The 23,972-nt window shown below is 37.6% G+C and overlaps 1 protein-coding gene across 1 annotated transcript; it reads right to left on the minus strand.

The window, feature by feature from the left end:
* Positions 1 to 1,182: 1,182 nt before the first annotated feature.
* On the minus strand, positions 1,183 to 2,124 carry LOC126080907 (olfactory receptor 8K3-like). Its single transcript, XM_049892126.1, has one exon. The coding sequence runs from the start codon at positions 2,122 to 2,124 to the stop codon at positions 1,183 to 1,185; it is 942 nt and encodes a 313-aa protein (XP_049748083.1).
* Between the last annotated feature and the right edge of the window lie 21,848 nt (positions 2,125 to 23,972).

The raw sequence follows: 23,972 nt of genomic DNA on the forward strand, positions 1-23,972 counted from the left end.
CAAATGCTACCTCCTGAAATGATTGAACATCCACCAGTTATTTTTGATACAGTGACTCTGTGTATTCCTTCCATCTTCTTTGTATGTTTCCTGTTGTTTAATATTTTTCCCATAGAATTCTTCAATATTGTAACTCGAGGCTTGAATTTTTTCTTCATTTCTTTCAGCTTGAGAAAGGCCAGGCATGTTCTTCCTTTTTGGTTTTCGAACTCCAGGTCTTTGTACATGTAGATATATATGTATATATATATATACACACACAAAAACATACACATATACTGGAATTTGTATCGTAATTGCATTAATTTTATGGGGTAATTTAAGAAGACTTGACATCTTCATGGCATTTATTGCTTTCCACCCATGGACATAGTATTTCTCTAACTTTATGTCATCTTTAAGAACAAAGTAACATTTTGTAGTTTGTAGCCTTCATGTCTTCTAAATCTTACATTAGATAATTTCTTATGCTCTTTTTTATTTTTGTGCTATTGCAAATACTACTTTTAAATTCGTTTCCACATGTTACTAGTACATAGCAAAACAATTGATTTTTTCTAATACATTAATCTCTTATCCATCAACCTTTAAAAGTTATTTCTTTCTCTTCAGTTGATACATTATTCTGGATTTTTTTATGTAGAGTCATGTCACTTGAAAACATTTACAACTCTATTTCTGATTTATCGAACATATACCTTTTACTTCAACAGAAATCTCAGGTATTACCCACTATAAAGGGAGACAGATTTGAAGTGTGAAGAAAGACATTTTTCAAATATTTCTCGTCGCTATATATAAGCATGGTGCAAACACTGTGGTTTAAATGACATGTAAGACACAAAGAAAATGCATTTTTTTAGTTTAATATTTAAATTTTAAGAAAGATTGTTTACTAAGAGATGCATACAAAAGGATTCTCTTTAATGGTAACATATATTTGCGGCAATGCAAGAACAGCGATGTGGAATTCAGGCACTTGTTCTGAATTTGAGTCCAAACCAACCTTGATACCAGAAGAATAATCAGTACTTGAACATCTATGTTAGATGTTTTGATTGAAAACAAGGAAAATTACTCTACTTTACCATGCCTTTTCTACATTTTATTTCTAAAAACCTAGAACCTTAAATAAACAACTGTCAAGAACTAATTTGTTGAATACGCACTCTATACTGAACTTTAAATAGAACTTTTGCACAAATTTTTCCATATCCTATACAAGGCACCTTTTACTTCTTTGTTTCTCAAACTATATATTAAGGGATTCAGCATAGGTATTATCACAGTGTAAAATACAGAGGCCATCTTATCGGTATCAAAGGAATGGCTGGATTTGGGTTGCACATACGTAAAGAACAGAGTCCCATATAACACAAATACTACTGTCAGGTGAGATACACACGTGGAGAAGACCTTGTACCTCCCCTCTGCAGAGTTCATCCTAAGGATGGCTGCAAGGCTCAACATGTAGGACACAAGAACTATCAGAAGGGATGAAACTAAATTAAATGCTGAACTGATCAGTATCATCAGTTCAACATCATGTGTGCTTGAACACAGCAATGTTAATAATGGAAGACTGTCACAGTAGAAATGACTGACAACATTATAACCACAGAAAGAAGAAATAAAAATCTTTATTGTGGTCAGAAGAGAGAGAAAGGCACTGTAGAGATAGGGAACTACCACCAGGCCCCAGCATACTCTTTGAGACATGACAATTTTGTAGAGCAGAGGGTTACAGATGGCCACATAGCGGTCATAGGCCATTGCAGACAGAACAAAAAGTTCACTAATGATGAACATTATGAAGAAAGCTAGCTGTATAGCACACCAATGATAGGGGATTACATTTTGATTCACTACAAAATTTACCAACATTTTGGGCCCCACAGCAGTTGAATATCCAAGATCAATAAAAGCCAGATGTCTGAGAAAAAAGTACATGGGTGTTTTTAGCCTGGAGTCCATCTTGGTGACGATGATCATGCCCAAGTTGCTCACCACTGAGATCACGTAGATGATGAGGAACAACCCGAAGAATGGAGCCTGGAGCTCAGGGCGGTCTGTGATCCCCATTAGTATGAATTCCTTTAACATTGTTAGGTTTTGCTTATCCATCCATGCCATTAAGGAAACGTACTGTGGCAAGAACCATCAGAATAGTTATTAAGTTTCTGAAGTTATCACCAGGTAAAACTTTAGTATACGAAGCAATTATGTGTGAGATAAATTGATTTTTTCAGATGAAGTAATTCAAACAAAACCCATCTTTGTCATCGAACCTAGAACCAAATTTAGAAAACCGTTACAGCATAAAGAATACCATTGCTGTAGAATCGATTCCAACTCATAGTGACCCTACCAGATATAAATAAATAAATAGTGCTGTATCTACCCTACCAGATAGAGTAGAACTATCCCGTAGGGTTTACGAGGAGTGTCGACATGTAGAAAAATTTTATTTTTTGAGTAATATACTGGTTATCATTGCAAGGTACACAGTTCTTTTGGCAATAGGACATAAGATATGTTTGACCTAGATTGGAAAAGCTAATAATCTATTTTTTCTTTTAATTTTAAAATACACATAATTAGTAAAAACATCAAATTTTAGAAGGAATTATAATAAAAAGGTATAGGCCTCTGCTTCTTGCTCCTGCATCTTCAGCCCCATTACCAAGAGAAAACCATTATTGATTCATTTAGTAGACTTTGATTTTCTTTTCCTTGTGATCAACAATATTTCTTAATGATATTCTTATCCGGTAAATGTTTGGTTTTTAAAAAGTGTATCCTTGGAGACAACATGATGCACTAGACAGAAGCACCACATCATCCCTTAACAGCAAAAACCCAAAAAAATTAAGTAAAACAGAGACAAACATCAATCTGGAGCCTTACGCATCAAATGAAGAGACAAAGAACTCAACAAAGCACCAGGTGTAATAAGAAACTCCAGATAATAGCAAGGAGAGATATAAAATGGAGATCTGCTTTCAGCTAACACAGCACAGATTCTCTATCTTGGACATCTTTTTGAGATCAGTGGACAGGGAGTACAGGAGAACAGCTTTATGGAGCTCCCAGCAGAAGACATAGTACCACAGCTGCACAACAGCTGAGTGACTAGCCCTGCCCACTGGACAACATGGTAAGAAATATTGTGCCCCTCAGATAGGCAAACAACAAAGAAGGACAGCCTACGTGCTTAGGTATAACTAAATAAAATGAGAAAGCAGAACAAAACAAACAAATCTACAATCATTAAAGAAAGAAAAAAAATAACAGGTGAAGAAAACAGAAAACCCAGAGAGGATCATTGAAGAATTGCTGACAGAAACTTCCCTAATATCATGAAAGATGAAAAGCTGACCATTCAGGAAGCTCAACAAACCCCATATAGGACAGAGCCAAAAAGAAAATCACCAAGGCATATCATAATCACACTCACTAAAATGAAAGACAAATAAAGAATCCTGAGAGCAGTTCAAGATAACTGAAAAGTCACACTGTGGAAACAATAAGATTAAGCTCTGATTACTTGGCAGAAACTATGCAAGGAAGAAGGAAACTTGATGATATACATAAATTCTTGAAAGAAAAAATAAATGCCAACAAGAATAATACATTCTGCCAAACTCTCATTCAGATATGATGTTGAAATTAGGACATTTCCAGATAAACAGGAATTAAGGGAATATGTAAAAAACAAATTAAAGTACAAGAATTATTAAAGGGAATCCTTCAGTTTGAGGACAAACAACATCAGAAGACAGCATGAATCTAGGACTCAAGACCTCACTGCCAGATACCAACCTAGGAAATGAACACTTGAAGATTAATCAAGTCTAAAAGATTAATAACAGAGAAGAAGAGACAATGACAAAAACTTCAGAGCAATGAAAGTGGGAATAAACGGTGTAGGTATAGAACTTTTTAATGGAGAAGAAGGCAAAGCAATACCAAGTTATTAAAGACTGGTTCAATCTTAGGAAGATAAGGGTAAATTTCAAGGTAATCACAAAGAAAATTAACAAGCCTATTCATCAAAAAAAGAAGAAAAACATAAAGTTTCAATAAACACAAAATCTACAAAAACAAAAGAAAAAAAAATGCACACAAAAAAAGGAATTCAGCACAGAAAAGAAAGAGGAACAAAGAAAACATCAGCATCACCAAAAAAAGCTACAAAATGACAGCAATAAACTCACATCTATCAAACTTATAATGAACGTAGATGGCTTAAATGCACCCATAAAGAGACAGAAAGCCTGGATTAAAAAAAAAAAAAGAACAATATGCTGTGTAAAAGAGACCTAACTTAGAAACAAAGACATAAATTTATTAAAAATCAAAGAACTGAAAAAAATACATTAAGCAAACAGTTAACCCCAACCCCTGGAAAAAATTAAAAAAAAAAAAAAAAACTGGAGTGGCAATACTATTCTCTGATAAAACAGGCTTTAAAACAAATCCACCATAAAAGAAAGAATGGCACTATGTAATGATTAAAGGAACAATCCGTCATGAAAACATAACCATAACAAATATCTATGCACCCAATGACAGGGCTCCAAAATACATAAAACAAACTCTAACAGAGCTGAAATGAGAAATTGACAGTTCCACAACAATAGTAATACATTTCAACACACCACTCTCAGTAAAGGACAGAGCATCTAGGAAAAAACTCAACAAAGACAGATCTAAAGGACACAATCAGCCAACTTGACCATGTAGACATATATAGAACACTCCACCCAACAGGTATAAAATACACCTTCTTTTCAAACACACATGGAACGTTCATCAGAATAGGCCACATCTTAGGGCACAAAGCAACACTCAACAAATTGCAAAAAACTGAGATAATACAAAGTATCTTCTCTGATCACAATGCCATCAAAGTAGAAATTAAAAACAGTAAGAGGAAGGAAAAAAAATCAATTACATGGAAACGGAATAACATCCTGAACAACAACCTGCTTAAAAACCACTGAGTTATAGAAGAAAGCAAAGATGGGAACTAAAATTTATAGACTCAAATGAGAATGAAAACACATCACACCAAAACTTTGGGGACACAGCGAAGGCAGTGCTCAGCAACAGATGCAAACATCAAAAAAAGAAGAAAGGGACAAAATCAAAATATCAGCTATACAACTGAAAAAAATAGAAAGAGAACAGCAAAAAAAAAAAAAAAAGAGCCCACAGCCACCAGAAGAACGGACATAATAAAGATCACAGCAGGAATAAATGAAATAAAGGATAGAAAGAATCAGCAAAACCAAAGGGTGGTTCTTTGAAAGGGTCGAAAAGATTGACAAACCACTGACCAAACCGGAAAAAGAAAAACCGGAGAGGACTCAAATAACCCAAATAAGAAATGAAAGGGGGACAATACAACAGATCCGACTGAAATAAAAAGGATTATAGCAGTGTTTTTTTTTTTTTTTTTACACAGTGTACTATGAAAAACTATACTCTTAACAAATTTGAAAACCTAGAGTAAATGGACAAATTTCTAGAAACACAATACCTATCCAAACTAATGCAAAATGATGATGAAAATCTCAACAGACCCATAACAAGAGAAGAGATTGAAAAGGTAAAAAAAAAAAACTCTCAACCAGAAAAGCCCTGGCCCATATGGCTGCAATGGAGAATTCTACCAAACATTCAGAGATGAGCTTACACCAGTATTACTATTTCAGAACATAGAAAAGGAAGGGATACTTCCAAATTCATTTTATGAAACCAGGATAACCCTGACACCAAAACCAAGCAAAGACATCACAGAAAAAGCAAATTGCAAACCAACATCTCACATACACATGCAAAAATTCTCAACAAAATTCTAGCCAATAGAATTCAGCATCATATCAAAAAAAAAAAAAAATACACCATGACCAAGTGGAATTTCCCACAGTCTGGGAAAATATTTTTGATTATTATGAATACAACAAAGATCTAATCTCTAAAAGCTACAGGAAAATCCAACAGCTCTACAACAAAAAGACAAATCGTCTAATTAAAAAATGGGCAAAGGAATTGAATAGAGGTTTCACTCAAGAAGACATTCAAGCAGCTAACAGACATATGAGGAAATGCTTGAGATCACTAGACATTAGAGAAATGTAAATTGAAACCACAGTGAAATACCATCTCACCCTGACATTACTGGCAAGAATCAAAAAACCAGAAAATAACAAGCTGAGGAGAGATTGCAACTCTTATGCACTGCTAGTGGGAATGCAAAATGGTACAACCATTTTGGAAAATGATATAATGCTTCCTTACAAAGATAGAAATACCACGTGGCCCAGCAATCCCACTCCTAGGAATATATCTAGAGAAATAAGAGCAGTCATATGAATAGACACATGCACAGCCATGTTCATTGCAACATTGTTCACAATAGCAAAAAGATGGAAACAACCTACATGCCCATCGACAGATGAATAAATAAAGTACAGTAAATACACACAATGAAGTACTATGCAATGATAAGAAACAATGATGAATCTGCAAAGGATCTCACAACATGCATGAATCTGGAGGACTTTATGCTGAGTGAAATAAGTCAATTACAAAAGGACAAATATTGTATGAGACCACTAGTATAAAAACTCATGAAAAGCTTTACACACAAAAAGAAACAATCCTTGATGGTTACAAGCGGTGGGGATGGAAAAACACTAAATGGAAAATAGCTAAGTGGTAAATTTGGTGAAGAGTAAGACAGTACACAATACTGGGGAAGCCAGCACAACTTGTACAAGGCAAGGTCATGGAAGTTCCACAGGCACATTCAAACTCCCTGAGGGATCAAATTACTGGGCTGAGGGCTGTGGGGACCGTGGTCTGGGGAACATCTAGCTCAATTGTCATGACATACTTTATAAAGAAAATGTTCTACATTCTGCTTTGGTGAGTAGTGTCCGGGGATCTGAAAAGCTTGTGAGAGGCCGTCTAAGGTACTATGCTGGTCCACCACATCGGGAGCAAGGGAGAGGAAGAAAACTAAAGACACAAGAGGAAGATTAGTCCAAAGGACTAATGAACCACAACTACCACAACCTCCACCAGACTGAGTCCAGTCCAACTAGGTGGTGCCCAGCTACCACCACTGACTGCTCTGACAGGGATCACAATAAAGAGTCCCAGACAGAGCTGGAGAAAAACGTAGAACAAAATTCTAACTCACAAAAAAAGAACAGACTTACTAGCCTGGCAGAGATTGGAGAAACAATTTAGGGTATGGCCTCTGGACACCATTTTAGCTCAGTGATGAAGTCACTCCTGAAGTTCACACTTTAGCAAATGATTAGACAGACTCATAACACAAAAGGAGACTAAAGGGGCACGCTAGCCCAGAGGCAAGGACTACAAGGCAGAAGGAGACAGGAAAGCTGGTGATAGGGAACACAAGGCCTAGAAGAGAGAGTGTTGACTTATCTTGGGTTTGGTAACCAATATCACAAAACGATATGTGTGCTCACCCTTTAGTGAGAAGCTAACTTGTTCTTTAAAAATAAAATAAAATAAAATAAAAAAATATTACTGCTCCTCTAAGCTTCTATAAGTTTTAAACTTTTTTTTTTCCTTATATCTATAATGATAGATAAGAAGTTTGCTAGCTTGCAGGAGCCTCCAGCATGCCTACTCTAATGCACTTAAACCACTTTTTTTCGTTTTTCTTTTCCTCTAGAGCAGCGGATCCCACACTTCAGGAAATGAGTACCACCTTTCTGGTTTTCATTATGTTGAATATCATCTCAGTGCTGCATGAGTAATGTATTCAGTCTGAAAAAGAAAGATTAGCAGACATTCTCACATTTGCTTTGATCTAAATATTAACATCTCTAGTTAGAATTTTCTAACACGAATATACCTTCATAAAATGTATTTGTTAATGCAACAGCTAAAATTATCTAGTAAACTGCTATATATATTCCACAAAGTGAAAACAAGGTTCTAAAGCTGGCACTGCTATCTGAAATGCTTCAGGGATTGGGACATAGCACTGTATGTGGTTTCCTGGTGCGAAGTAAAGAAAGCAGCAAGGAAGCAGGGGAACTGAGTATTGCATGCCTCATCTAAAATACCCAAAGTTTATTTATTTAAATGTACATGGGCCAGATGAATCATTTATTTTTACCAGACAACACTGAAAGGAGTGGAGTAGTTTGCTATAGTTTAATTTTGAATAGTATTTTTATATCTTTATATCCTCTTCTATGAAGTATACATCAAATATTTTGAATTAATAAATGTTAGTTTGAGGATTGTGTTTTCTCTACCTTTATTTTACCCAACTTCTCTCTGTTCCAGATTGTCTTAAAGGTTGGTGCTTCCACACTTTTAAGGAAGAGATACATCCAAATTTGATACAAACTCTTACAGATTACAAAAAATGAATACTAACCCTGAAACTCAACTTAGAAGGTCATTATAACACTGAATAAAATTAAATATATAATTAAAAAATATTTAAAGACCCACAATTTCACTTATGTAGATGCAAAAATCTTAAATGATATTATATATCTTACAATGTAGACGAATGTAACTCCCTCTGACCAAATTGAAGAGCCCTGGTGGTACAATGGTTAAAGGGCTTGAACACTAATGGAAAGATTGTTGGAACTCACCAGCTGCCCTGTGTGAGAAAGACATGGTAGTCTGCTTCCGCATAGATTTACAGCCTGGGAAACCCTATGGAGCAGTTTGACTCTGTCCTATAGGGTCACTATGAGTTGGAATTGACTCAATGGCAAAGAGTTTGGGTTTTGGCTTATGATCAAACTGAATGATCCCAGGTTGATCTGGATGGTTTAATTCTGGAAAATTCATAAATATAATTAACCATATTAACAAATTAAAATAAAAACACAATATTATGAGCATTTGAATAGACAAAGAAATAACACTGGATAATAGCCAGCACTCATTTAGAATGGACAAAAACTTCACAAATTTGGAATAGAAAGAAAATTCCACAACTGGGTAGAATGATTTTGAAAAATACCCAAAAAAGTAAAAAGAAACATTTACCTAGCAGCAACCCAGCAAGGAAAATGGCAAAGCCTAATGCTTTAAGCTACAAAAAGTTATACCTAAAACTAGAAATAATCCCCAAAATTTGTACAGTTAGGCAGGCCTCTTTACCTCAAGATCCATTCTATTGAAGTTTTACAAGTTTCTGGAGCTCTGAAACCTTCCATGTGGTAAAAGAAACTATCTAGGGTTAGTTTTATATGGTATGAATTAACTATCGCTTTTCACCTTCTTTTATAGGGATAACCATAATTTCAGCTCCCTTCACTGTCCTGTTGTAACATGGAGCTCTGTCATACACACAGGTCCATGGATGTCTTTCTGAGTTGATGGCCTTATCTTTCCTCCTTGGTTATGATTGGAAGAAATGGAGAAACCGGGCAGCCAGCCTGACCCTGATCTCATGGCAGCAAAAATTCCAGGGCAGTACTGGGAATTGGGGGATGGACCTGAAGCCCAAGGACATCATTTTAAGCAAATGGAACCTCCAATTTCAACTAAGTTTTCTATAAAATGTAGGAAATAGTCTCAACTAAGGTAAATGTGTCTGTGAAATTGAGATTATTATGCTCCCATCCAAGCAATAAAGCAAAAGAGACAAATACTCATATTCCTCTCATCCAACACAGTGAACAGAGACATGAACCTTTTACATTTCCACACTTTACTGCGTAAAACATAATGCACCAACTCAAAAGAGAAATACTAAGTCCACAATACAGGGTAATCAGTGAATGATATAAAATCAACATACACTTTTTCCCGTTACAACTTGAAATTGGACAAAATGAGCCCTTGACGAATCCTACTCAGCAAATACCAATTTTTGGTAACTTAATTTTTTTTTTTTTATTTAAGAAAAGATAGTGGTATCATACTCACCAGCTTTGGTATTCATTGCCCATCCTCAAACCTCTATCATGTGGCTTGTTATGATCCTTGAAGATTTTTTTTTTTTTAACCGAGCTTCTTGATTATAATTATATCCCATTGTGTTAGAGACTCAAATACGTGGAAAAAAAAATTATGGACTGAGGAGATTCATGCTTTGCATTATACCTGGGCCATTATAACTGGCACTTATGGGAGGTATGAGAAGGTCTCTTACTCCCTGTTCCCATCCTTCAAAATCATTTTCCTAATTCACCTTTGATATGAGAAATTTATGACATGGAGAATAGATTAGGGTGAAAACTTCATCAGTGAATGAAAGGAGAAAAGAAATACCCAAGTCTGGAGCTATGGGGTGTTGGAAGTTCCGCAATGCTGAAAGTAGAATGCATATACTTGATTTATAGTTCTTCTGAGGGTTGACAATCCCTGAACTTTTAATTGTGCTGATTTAAAACTCAGTCTTGCCTTCATTAAAAATATATTTGGAGATGCTTCTAAGCATTGAGGCTCACTGCCCTATGGAAACTCCTGGAAATGTAATAAAAAGATAGTAGGGGCCAAGCAAGCTATTCTTGCAGTTAGATGAGTATATTATCTTAAATCAAGATGCCTAATATTTTATTTTATCTTTATCATCAACTTTGTACTGCAAATGTCACTACAAAGAAAACATGTTTTCCCACCTGCAATCTTCTTGGACTACCTCTGATTGTAGACCTGGTAGACTTTTTCTGGCATGCTGGCTGGTACCATCCCAAGTGTTTTTACTTCTTTGCTTGAAGGGCTTTTGCCAGTTCCTTGAGAGTTGCTCAAATCATATACGCAAGGTAGTTTTCGAAGTTCTAAGCATTTATTATGTCAATGAGTGATTCTTAACCAATGAGTGACCAGAATCAGTGAATAAATACCTCAGGTCCCTGGATATCCTTTCTTAGGACAATTCCAAAAAGAGTTTTGCAGGATCCCTCAAAACATCTCAAGTAATTCAGCCACAGTTGCTTACAACAGTAACCTGCTCTTTACACCATTAGAGTTTCCCCATTTTCTAATTTATGCTTATGGGAATCAACTACCAAATAAATAGCCAAGTCTTTGACCCAGGTTCTGCTCATGGGGGACTTTAAACTCTGAAATCCCAGTTGCTTGTATGAAATTTTTGCATGGAATCACAAATAAAATACCCCGGGAACAAATAAAATTCTATAAATGAATGAAAATAGGATGTGATGATATTATCACATTACTGAATAACAGGAAGTCATATCAGACAACTATTAGTATTTGGGACATAAACACTCACGTAGCATCATTAGCCCTTGCCTGATCATCAGTATCTTGGTTTAGACAACATTCTAGGCAAAGCTTTCAAATAATGCTCACTTCTCTTTAGCATATTCATTATTTAGAATCCCAGAATCAATATCAAAATCATATCAAATAAAAGTGAAGTTTCTTACTTTCCTTAAAGAGTATAATAATGATGATAAAAATACATGATTACTCCAGAAAACCTAGTTAAATAAAGAGATTACTAGAATGCATGATATAGTGTCTTGAGTCTTGCTTTGGTGAGTATACTCATAACTATAATGTAGATTGAAGCCAGAGGTCAAGATTAGTCACTGGAGTTCATTGATAATTATGAAGATCAGTGCCATTTACTCACCTAAGGTGACTAATTAGTTCTTGTTCCCCCATGTGATTTCTAATCTGACTGCAATCAGAAGAAGAATTTATGAGTGTCTGGCCCCTTTCCGATACTCCCCTGGGAATTTGAACACACAATTCCTCATTAATACCAAAGTGTTTGAGAACAGGAAGCGATGCCATTGGGTCTTTGTTAATCATCCATGATACCTTTGATTTCCCTATTGAGGGAACATTCTTTAATATGCAATCCTCCTCCTTTCCTTGTAATTTTTTTTTTTTTTTTTAACTGCCACCATATAAAGGCTTGGATTTGGGTATACTGTTTTTTGAAAACATAGTTCAGTTTTCCCTAAATTAATATTCAGAATCTTCCACAGTAGCTTCACCAAGTTTTATATCTGATGACCAGGGCAGAATTCTTCAAACACGTTCTACAGAGTTTTTTTGTTAAAGGTGCAGAGGGAATACAAACTACGAATATGTACGTAACTCATTTTTGTTTATATATATTTTTCAATCTCAGGGACTAAATTGAGATCATCCCACTCTAATAGTATGTCCCCATTACCATCACCTATTCAAACCAAAAATCAAACCCACTGCCCTAGGGTTGATTCTGACTCATGGAGACCCTATAGGACAGAGTAGAACTGCACCATAGAGTTTCCAAGGAGAGCCTGGCAGATTCAAACTGCTGACTTCTTGGTTAGCAGCTGTAGCACTTAACCACTATGCCACCAGGGTTTCCATCACCTGTCCACATGCCCCATATGCACTTCAATTCCCCTTCCCTACATACCTTGGTCTTTTAAAAAAGTTGATATATGTCCTTAAAGAAGCATACGTCCTTATAAAGTAAATACGGCATATGTTTTATTTTGCATGTAGATTTTGTTATATATGCCATTGTGATTACCATGACTCTCACTCAACTATGTTTTTGAAATGTATCCACTTTACTAGTGCCAAATAAAACAAATCAAATCAAGATTTTGTAACTACAGACTTATTTGGAAAAATATTGTAAGGAATGGGGGAAGAAGGAAGGGACTATTACCTTAGAGAGAATACTCTGTCAAATGGTCTGCAAAGTTCTCAAGTGTTCAAGCAATAAGTTTATTTTGTAAAGATTAAACTAGACTAGAAATAATGAGATGTGGGTAAGTGGGATCAAAGGGTGGTGAGATAGAATGAGAGCACCTTTTACCTTGAGGCCAATCACTCTCCTGGAAGAGCCCTTAAGAAGGGGCTGCATGAAGGTCACATAGGTGGTGCAAATGGTTTGCCCTGGACTACTAACCTAAAGGTTGACTGTTCAAACATACCCAGAGAGACCTTGGAAGAAAAGTCTTGAAATGTGCTTCCATTTAGATTATAGCCAAGAGTCAGCTTCACAAAAGGAGTTTGGGTTTAGTTTTGTATGCTGACTCAAGCTGAGGTGGGGGCGGGACCCAAAGTTCAGGGACCTAGAAGGAGGAGAGAACCTTAACCAAAGTTTCGTTGACAAGCATCTTGTTCTGATTTATCAGTGGGGGACAAGAAGCTCTGTGAATCACTTATGAGGCAAAGAATGGCAATCTGGGGAGTCTGTGTCTGGCCTTGTCACAGGTAAACAAGGGAAGCATCCCTGGTTCTTATATAAGCCATGTGGTGATGGATGTTTCTTGGCAGTAAGCGGTCTCTCTGAACAGGAAAGGGTTGAAGGATTTCTTAACCTTTGCTGGTTTTCAGAATCACAAAATTCAGACAAATTTGAGCATTGTCAGTACATATGCTCTAATTCTTTACTGCCTTCTCTTGAATGATATTAAGATAATCTGTTTTTTAAAATATTTCTATAATAGACATTTAGCTAGTTTGTAACCCCTGACTTCTACAGGCATCACCACAAATAACAATATTGCATGTATCTTTCTACAGATCACTGAGTGCAGTTGTCTGAAATATGCCCTGGGGTAGGTCCAGATTCAGGACAAATAAGCAATTTTAATTACTTATTTATAGAATGATGGATCTATTTCCAGATTACTTTTATCAATATGCTTGGCTGCCAACGAAAAGGTTGGTGGTTTGAACCAATCAGCCACTCCACAGGAGAAAGATGTGGCAGTCTGCTTCTGTAAATATTTATAAACCTGGAAAACCTATGGGTCACTGTGAGTCAGAATCAATTCCATGGCAGTGGGCTGGGGTTAATTAGTACGTATTCCAGCATTGGAACATAAAAATTAAGGCTCCTGACATCAACTTATTAATTTATACTGCTTACCATATACTACCCCCATGTGTTTGTCAGTTTGTCATACTGTGGTGGCTTCTGTGTTCCTGTGATTCTGGAAGCTATGCCACTGGTATTCAGATACCAGCAGGGTCACCCATGGAGGACAGGTTTCAGCTGAGCTTCCAAACTAAGACAGACTAGGAAGAAAGACCCGGCAGTCTACTTCTGAAAAGCATTAGCCAGTGAAAACCTTATGAATAGCAGTGGAACATTGTCTGATATAGTGCTGGAAGATGAGCCCCCCAGGTTGGAAGGCACTCATAAGATGACTGGAGAAAATCTGCCTCCTCAAAGTAGAGTTGACCTTAATGATGTGGATGGAGTAAAGCTTTTGGGACCTTCATTTGCTGATGTGGCATGACTCAAAAGGAGAAGAAACAGCTGCAAAACAGACATTAATAATCAGAACCTGCAATGTACAAAATATGAATCTAGGAAAATGGAAATCATCAAAAATGAAACGGAATGCATAAACATAGATATCCTAGGCATTAGTGAGCTGAAATGGATGGGTAATGGCCATTTTGAATCAGACAATCATATAGTCTACTATGCTGGGAATGACAACTCGAAGAGGAATGGTGTTGCATTCGTTGTAAAAAAGAACGATTCAAGATCTATCCTGAAGTACAACGCTGTCAGTGATAGGATAATATCCATACGCCTACAAGGAAGACCAGTTAATACGACTACTAATCAAACTTACTCACCAACCACTAGAGCCAAAGATGAAGAAACAGAAGATTTTTATCAGCTGCTGCAGTCTGAAATTGATCAAACATGCAATCAAGGTGCATTGATAATTACTGGCAATTAGAATGCAAAAGTTGGAAACAAAGAAGAAGGATCAGTAGTTGGAAAATATGTCCTTGGTGATAGAAACAATGCCGGAGATCGAATGACAGAATTTTGCAAGACCAATGACTTCTTCATTGCAAATACCTTCTTCTACCAACATAAAAGGCAACTATACACATGGACCTCGCCAGATGGAACACACAGAAATCAAATTGACTACATCTGTGGAAAGAGACAACAGAAAAGCTCAATATCATCAGTCAGGACAAGGCCAGGGGCCGACTGTGGAACAGACCATCAATAGCTCAGATGCAAGTTCAAGCTGAACTGAAGAAAATCAGAGCAAGTCCATGAGAGCCAAAATAAGACCTTGGGTATATCCCACCTGAATTTAGAGACCATCTCAAGAAAAGATTTGATGCATTGAACACTAGTAACTGAAGACCAGATGAGTTGTGGAATGACATCAAGGACATCATCCATGAAGAAAGCAGGAAAGAAAGAAAAGACCAAGATGGATGTCAGAGGAGACTCTGAAACTTGCTCTTGAGCGTCGAGCAGCTAAAGCAAAAGGAAGAATTGATGAAGTAAAAGAACTGAACAGAAGATTTCAAAGGGCCTCTCAAGAAGACAAAGTAAAGTATTATAATGACACATGCAAAGATCTGGAGATGGAAAACCAAAAGGGAAGAACATGCTCAGTGTTTCTCAAGCTGTAAGAACTGAAGAAAAAATTCAAGCCTCGAGTTGCAATAGTGAAGATTCCATGGGGAAAATATTAAAAGACGCAGAAAGCATCAAAAGAAGATGGAAGTAATACACAGAGTCATTATACCAAAAAGAATTAGCCAATATTCAACCATTTCAAGAGGTGGCATATGATCAGGAACCAATGGTACTGAAGGAAGAAGTCCAAGCCACTCTGAGGGCATTGGGAAAAACAAGGCTCCAGGAATTGAAGGAATATCAATTGAGATGTTTCAACAAACAGATGCAGTGCTGGAGGTGCTCACTCGTCTATGCTAAGAAATATGGAAGACAGCTTCCTGGTCAACTGACTGGAAAAGATCCATATTTATGCCTATTCCCAAGAAAGGTGATCCAACTGAATGTGGGTATCTTTAATATCACACACAAGCAAAATTTTGCTGAAGATCATTCAAAAACAGCTGCAGCAGTATATTGACAGGGAACTGCCAGAAATTCAGGCTGGTTTCAGAAGAGGACGTGAAACCAGAGATATCATTGCTGATGTCAGATGGATCCTGGCTGAAAGCAAAGAATACCAGAAGGATGTTTACCTGTGTTTTATTGACTCTGCAAAAGCATTCAACTGTGTGGATCATAACAAACTATGGATAACACTGCAAAGAATGGGAATTCCAGAACACTTAATTGTGCTCATGAGGAACCTTTACATAGATCAAGAGGCAGTTGTTCGGACAGAACAAGGGGATACTGATTGGTTTAAAGTCAATAAAGGTTTGCATCAGGGTTGTATTCTTTCACCATACCTATTTAATCTGTATGCTGAGCAAATAATCCAAGAAGCTGGACTATATGAAGAAGAACGGGGCATCAGGATTGCAGGAAGACTCATAACAACCTACATGATGCAGATGACACAACCTTGCTTGCTGAAAGTGAAGAGGACCTGAAGCACTTACTAATGAAGATCAAAGACCACAGCCTTCGGTGTGGATTACACCTCAACATAAAGAAAACAAAAACCCTCACAACTGGATCAATGAGCAACATCATGATAAATGGAGAAAAGATTGAAGTTGTCAAGGATTTCATTTTACTTGGATCCACAATCAACAGCCATGGAAGCAGCAGTCAAGAAATCAAAAGACACATTGCACTGGGCAAATCTGCAAAGGACCTCTTCAAAGTGTTGAAGAGCAATGATGTTACCCTGAAGACTAAGGTGCGCCTGACCCAAGCCATGGTATTTTCGATCACATCATATGCGTGTGAAAGCTGGACAATGAATAAGGAAGACCGCAGAAGAGTTGATGCCTACGAATTGTGGTGTTGACGAAGAATATTGAATATACTATGGACTGCCAAAAGAATGAACAAATCTCTATTGGAAGAAGTGTGGCCAGAATGCTCCTCAGAGGCAAGGATGGCAAGGCTACTTCTTACATACTTTGGACATGTTGTCAGGAGGGATCAGTCCCTGGAGAAAGACATCATGCTTTGCAGAGTACAGGGTCAGTGGAAAAGAGGAAGACCTTCAATGAGGTGGATTTACACAGTGGCTGCGACAATGAGCTCAAGCATAACAACGATTGTAAGGATGGCACAGGACCGGGCAGTGTTTTGTTCTGTTGTGCATAGGGTAGCTATGAGTCGAAACTGACTCGACAGCACCTAACAACAACCACATACTAATTTATATGATAAGGAACTGAAATAAAAAATTAAATTATATTTAACAGCATGGAATTACAATTATTTTTATTTACTTTGATATGTATATGTACATATCAAAACAAGTAAATTAATTATAGTTATATATAACTTTAGATATGATAGGATAAATATTTAAAAAATATTCTAAATACTGGTCTGGATTTTAACTACAAAAATGTCTTAAGAAAAATCAAGTAAATAATAAAAAAGAGATTGTAATAGAGACATAAACATGTAGTTAAAAAAATTTTATTGTGCTTTAAGTGAAAATTTACAAATCAAGTCAGCCTCTCACATAAAAACTTATATATACTTTTCTACATACTCCCAATTACTCTCTCCCTAATGAGACACCCCACTCTATCTCTCCACTCTCTCTTTTCGTGACCATTTTGTCAGCTTCTGACCCCCTCTACCCTCTCATCTACCCTCCAGGAAGTAGATGCCAACAAAGTCTCAAGTGGCCACCTGATCCAAGAAGCTCACTCCTCACCAGCATCCCTCTCCAACCCATTGTCCAGTCCAATCCATGTCTGAAGAGTTGGCTTCAGGAATGGTTCCTGTCCTGGGCCAGCAGAAGGTCTGGGGGCCATGACCACCAAGGTCCTTCCCTCTCAGTCAGACCAGTCTGGTATTTTTATCAGAACTTGGGGTCTACATCTCACTGTTCTCCTGCTCCCTCAGGTGTTCTCTGTTGTGTTCCCTGTCAAGGCAGTCATCAGTTGTAACCAGGCAACATCTAGTTCTTCTGGTCTCAGGATGGTGTAGTCTCTGGTTCATGTGGCCCTTTCTGTCTCTCAGGCTCGTAATTACCTTGTGTCCTTGGTGTTCTTCATTCTCCTTTGATCCGGGGGGTTGAGACCAATTGATGCATCTTAGATGGCTGCTTGTTAGCATTTAAGACCCCAGATGCCACTCTTCAAAGTGGGTTGCAGAATGTTTTCTTAACAGATTTTATTATGCCAATTGACATAGTTGTCCCCTGAAATCATGGTCCCCAAACTGCTGCCCCTGCTACACTGGCCTTCAAAGCATTCAGTTTATTCAGGAAACTTCTTTGCTTTTGGTTTAGTCCAGTTGTGCTGACCTCCCACGTATTGTGTGTTGTCTTTCCCTTTACCTAAAGTAGTTCTTACCTACCATCTAATAAGTGAATACCCCTCTCCCACTCTCTTTCCCTGCCTCCTCTTGTAACCACAAAAGAATGTTTTCTTCTCAGTTTAAACTATTTCTCAAGCTCTTATAATAGTGGTCTTATACAATATTTGTCCTTTACAACTGACTAATTTCACTCAGCATAATGCCTTCCAATTTCCTCCCTAAACATGTAATTTTAATATAGTTTTAATATTTCAGTGTCTTTAATAGTGATTATTTTAGGGTAATGTTTATAAAGTAGACATTGCAATGGGGGAAAAAAAAAACAAAAAAAAACCCTGAAACATCCCCTATAGCAGACTGGCTGGGTGATTACCCAATCTTTTTTTTTTTTTTTTTCCCTGGGAACTTGGCTAGACTAATTCTCACCCTTCCTTGTAGTTAGCTGTGGTGAAGTGACAGAGTTCTGAACCAAATCACCTGTGGTATCACAGGATCAAACTCACAGTATGCCATAACTGTGTGCTTGTCCTGAACGGCTTTCCATAGTGCTTTTCTGCTTTACTTCTACTCTAATACTATATCCCATGACCATAAGCAGACCTCATGCCCATCTACTTTTTAATTCCCCTTCCCTACTTATGTAGCTTTTCTAGAAAGGTTGATATATGTCCTTAAAAAGGCATGGATCCCTGGAGCCTTAAAAGCTTGCTAGTGGCCATCTAAGATACAGCTATTGCTCTCTACTCATCTGAAGTACAACAGAATGAAGGAAATCGAAGACTCAAAGAAGAAAGTAGTCCACAGGACTAATAACCCACAGGAAACTTGGTCTCTTCTTGCCTGAGAGAAGAAGAACTAGATGGTGTCTGGCTACAACTACTGGCTGTTCTGATGAGGGACACAACAGATGGTCATGGACAGAATGGGAGAAAAACGTAGAATAAAATTCAAATTCTTGAAAAATATCAGAATTAGTGGACCAGTAAAGACTAGAGTAACCAGTGAGACTACCGCCCCTAAGATATCCTTTTAAATTGGAACTGAAGCCACTAATGAAGGTCGCATTTCAGATAAATAATAAATTAGCTTATCATAAAGAAAAAAAAAAGAGTAATGTGCTCCATCCTCCACAAGTCTATCAGTTTGTCACACTCTGAGGGCTTGCATTTTGCTGTGATGATGGAAGCTACGCCACTGGTGTTCAAGTGTTGCCAGCAGGGTCATCCATGGCAGACAGGTTTCAGCTGAGCTTCCAGACTAAGACTAGGAAGAAGGACCTGGAAGTCTACTTCTGAAAAGAAATAGCCAGTGAAAATCTCATGAACACCAGGGGAACATTGTCTGATATTGTGCCTGAAGATGGGCCCCTTGGGTTGGGAGGCACTCAAAATACGACTGGGGAAGGATTGCCTCCTCAAAGTAGAGTCAACCTTAATGACTTGGATGGAGTTAAGCTTTCAGGCCTTAATCTGCTGATGTGGCAGAAAGAGAAGAAACTGCTCCAGATATTCATTAATAATTGGAATGTGAAATGTACAAAGTACGAATCCAGGAAAATTGGAAAATATTAAAAATGAAATAGAATGCATAAGATCAATAGCCTACACATTAGTGAGCTGAAATGGACTGGTCATCTTAAATTGGACAATCACGTGATCTACTATGACAGGAATGACAACTTGAAAAGGAATGACATTGCATTCATCCTCAAAAGGAACATTTCGAGATCTATCCTGAAGTACAACACTGTCAATGACAACAATATTCACATCCCTACAAGAAAGACCACTTAATATGACTATTATTCAAATTTACACACCAACCACTAAGGTTAAACATGAAGAATTTGAAGATTTTTTACCAACTTCTGCAGTCTGAAATTGATCAAATATGCAATCAGGATGCATTAGTAATTACTGGTGGTTGGAATGTGAAAGTTGGAAAGAAAGAAGAAGGATCAGTAGTTGGAAAATATGGCCTTGGTGATAGAAACGATGCTGGGGATTAGATGATTGAATTTTCCAAGACCTACAACTTCTTCATTGCAAATAGCTTTTTTTCAACAACAAATATGGTGACTCTACACATGGACCTCTCCAGATGAAATGCACAGGGATCAAATCTACTACATCTGTGTAAAGAGATAAGGGAAAAGCTCAATATCATCAGTCAGAACAAGGCTGGGGCCAACCATGGAATGGACCATCAATTCCTTATATGCAAGTTCAAGCTGAAACTAAAGAAAACTAGAGCAAGTCCAGGAAAGCAAAATTATGACCTTGAGTATATCCCACCTGAATTTAAAAACCACCTCAAGAAAACATTTGATTAATTGAAAACTAATGACCAAAGACCATACGAGTTGTGGAATAACATCGAGGACATCATACATGAGGAAAGCAAGCAGTCATTCATTGAAAAGGCAAGAAAGAAGGAAAAGATCAAAATGGATGTCAAAAGGGACTCTGAAACTTGCTCTTGAATTTAGAGAAGCTAAAGTTAAAGGAAGAAATGATGAAGTAAAACTGCTGAACAGAAGATTTCAAAGGGTGGCTCAAGAAGACAAAGTAAAGTATAATAATGACATGTGCAAAGTCCTGGAGATAGAAAACTAAAAGGGAAGAACATGCTTGGCATTTCAGAAGCTGAAGGAACTGAAGAAAAAAAATAAAGCCTCGAGTTGCAATATTGAAAGATTCTCCAGGGAAAATATTAAACAATGCAGGAAGCATCAGAAGAAGATGGAAGGAATACACAGAGTCACTATACCAAAAAGAATTGGTGGACGTGCAACCATTTCAGGAGGTAGCATGTGAACAGGAACCGAAGGTTGAGAAGGATAGAAGTCCAAGCTACACTGAAGGCACTGGCAAAAAACAAGGCTCCAGGAATTGACTGAATACCAATTGAGATGTTTCAGCAAACAGATGCAGCTGCACTCTTCTATGCCAGGAAATCTGGAAGAGAGCTACCTGACCAACAGACTGGAGGAGATCCATACTTATGCCTATTCCAAAGAAAGGTGTTTCAACAGAATGCAGAAATTATAATATCATTCATATCACACACAAGTAAACTTTTGCTGAAGATCATTCAAAAGTGGCTGTAGAAATATACCAGCAGGGAACTGCCAGAAATTCAAGCTAGATCCAGAAGAGGATGTGGGACAGGGATATCACTGCTGAAGTCAGATGGATCCTGGGTGAAAGCAGAGAATACCATAAAGATGTTTACCTGTATTTTATTGACCATACAAAGGCATTCAACTGTGTGGATCATAACAAATTATGGATAACATTGTGAAGAATGGGAATTTCAGAATAATTAATTGTGCTCTTGAGGAACCTGTACATAAATCAAGAGGTAGTCATTAGAAAAGAACAGAGGGGCAATGTGTGGTTTAAAGTCAGGAAATGTGTGCACCAGGGTTGTATCCTTTCACCATACTTCAACCTGTACGCTGAGCAAATAATCTTAGAAGCTGAGCTATACAGTGAAGAAAGTGGCATCAAGATTAGAGGAAGACTCATTAATCACCTGCATTATGAAGATAACACAACTTTGCTCGCTGAAAGTGAAGAGGACTTGAAGCACTTGCTGAAGATCAAAGATGACAGCTTTAGATATGAATTACATCTCAACATAAGGAAAACAGCAATCCTCACAACTGGACCAATCAGCAGCATCATGATAAGTAGAGAAAAGATTGAAGTTGTCAAGGATTTCATTTTACTTGGATCTGTAATCAATATTCGTATAAGCAGCAGTCAAGAAATAGAAAGACACTCTTCACAGGGCAAAACTGCTGGAAAAATTACGTCTTTAAAGTGTTAAAAATCAAGGACTTCACCTTGAAGACTAAGGTGTGCCTGACCCAGGCCATGGTATTTTCAATTGCATCACACCCATATGAAAGCTGAAAGAATATTGAATATACCATGGACTGCCAAAAAATGAACAAATCTTTCTTGCAAGAAGTACTACCAGAATGGTTATTAGAAGCAAAGATGGTGAGACTACATCTCACGCACTTTGGACATGTTATCAGAAGGTATCAGTCCCTGGAGAACGACACCATAGTAAAGTAGAGGGGCAGTGAAAAAAAGGAAAACCCTCAATAAGATGGATTGACACAGTGGCTACGACAATGGGCCCAGGCATAACAACGATTGTGAGAATGGCACAGGACGGGGCAGTGTTTCATTCTACTGTACATAGGGTAGCTATAAGTTGGAAATGATTCGATGGCACCTAACAACAACAATGTGGTCCCTTAAGCAATGTACTATATTGACCAAAGGTCAACATTTAGCCAAAAGCAAAGTTGAGAAGGCAAGGAAGGGCAGGGAACCTAGATCGAAGGTAAAAGAGCAAACAGAACAGAAGTAAAGAGAATGCTGACACACTGTGAAAATTGTAACCAGTGTCACAGAACGATTTCTATAAAAACTGTCAAATGGTATAAAAAAGAAAAGCAAAAGTAAAATTATAATGAAATGCCAAGTCCTTGGACAAATGGTATATATACCAAGGAGAAAGATCTGGCTTTCTAGCATCTTCCAAGCAATGACTCTCATGTACCTGCACTATCCATTATCAGGCTTTTCCTTCCTTGTTTAGAGACTATGTTTTGTTGTTTGTTGCCTCCAGGTCACTTCCAACCCCTGAAGGCTCCATGTGTTACAGAATAGAACTTCCCGATAGTGCTTTCTTAGCTGTAACCTTAAAGAAAGACGATCACCAGGCCTTCTGTGATACTGCTGGGTAGGTTAGATCCACTAAGAGTTCGATTAGCTCAAACTATTTGCACAACTAGATACTATATTTACAGTCTGTAAGAATTAAACCTTTTAATAGCTTACATTCTTGTGTGTGTGTATGTGTGTGTGTGTGTGTGTCTTAGGTGAAAGTTTACCCCCAAAATTAGTTTTTAACTCAAAATTTATATCTAAATTGTTTTGTGACATTAGTTGCAATCCTGGCAATATGTCAGCACTCTCTCCCCTTTCCTCTCCACACTGGGTCCTCTGTGTCCATTCATTCAGTGTCCCTGTCCCTTCCTGCCTATTCATCTTTGCTTTTGCACAGGTGTTGCCCATTTGGTCTTGTCTACTTGATTGAACTAAGAAGCATGTTCTGCACTAGTGTTATGGTTTGTTTTATACTCCTATCTAATCTTTGGGTGAAAGGTGGACTTCTGAAGTGGCTTCAGTTCCTAATTATTGGGGTGTCCAGGGGCCATAGTCATGGGGGGTTCCTCCAGTCTCTGTCAGACGAGTAAATCTGGTCTTTTTTGTGAATTAGTTTTGTTCTGTTTTTCTCCCTCTCTGTCCGACCCTCTATCCTGATTCCTGTCAGAGCAGTCAATGGTGGTAGCCAAGCACCGTCTAGTTCTTCTGGGCTCAGGCTAGTGGAGGCTGCAGTTCATGTAGTCCATTAGACCTTTCTAATACTTTCCTGGTGTCTTTGGTTTTCTTCATTCTCCTTTGCCCTGAACATGACAGGACCAATAGACGTAACATACGTAGTTGCTTGCAAGCTTTAAGACATCACATGCTACTCACCAAAACAGGGTATAGAACATTTTCTTTATGAACTATCTTATGTCATTTGGCCTAGATGTTCTCCAAGACTGTGATTCCCAGCCCTCAGCCCCAGTAACTCAATCCTTCAGGTGTTTGCATGTGTCTAGGAAGCTCTATGACTTTGTCTTTGTCAAGTTGTGCTGACTTCCCCTGTATTGTGTGCTGTCTTTCCTTCA

This window comes from Elephas maximus, chromosome 7, assembly GCF_024166365.1.
Source record: "Elephas maximus indicus isolate mEleMax1 chromosome 7, mEleMax1 primary haplotype, whole genome shotgun sequence".
Lineage (NCBI taxonomy): Eukaryota > Metazoa > Chordata > Mammalia > Proboscidea > Elephantidae > Elephas > Elephas maximus.

Excerpts from the sequence above, each read along its gene's own strand:
- LOC126080907 (XM_049892126.1), bottom strand. The coding sequence starts at position 2,124 with ATGGATAAGCAAAACCTAACAATGTTAAAGGAATTCATACTAATGGGG.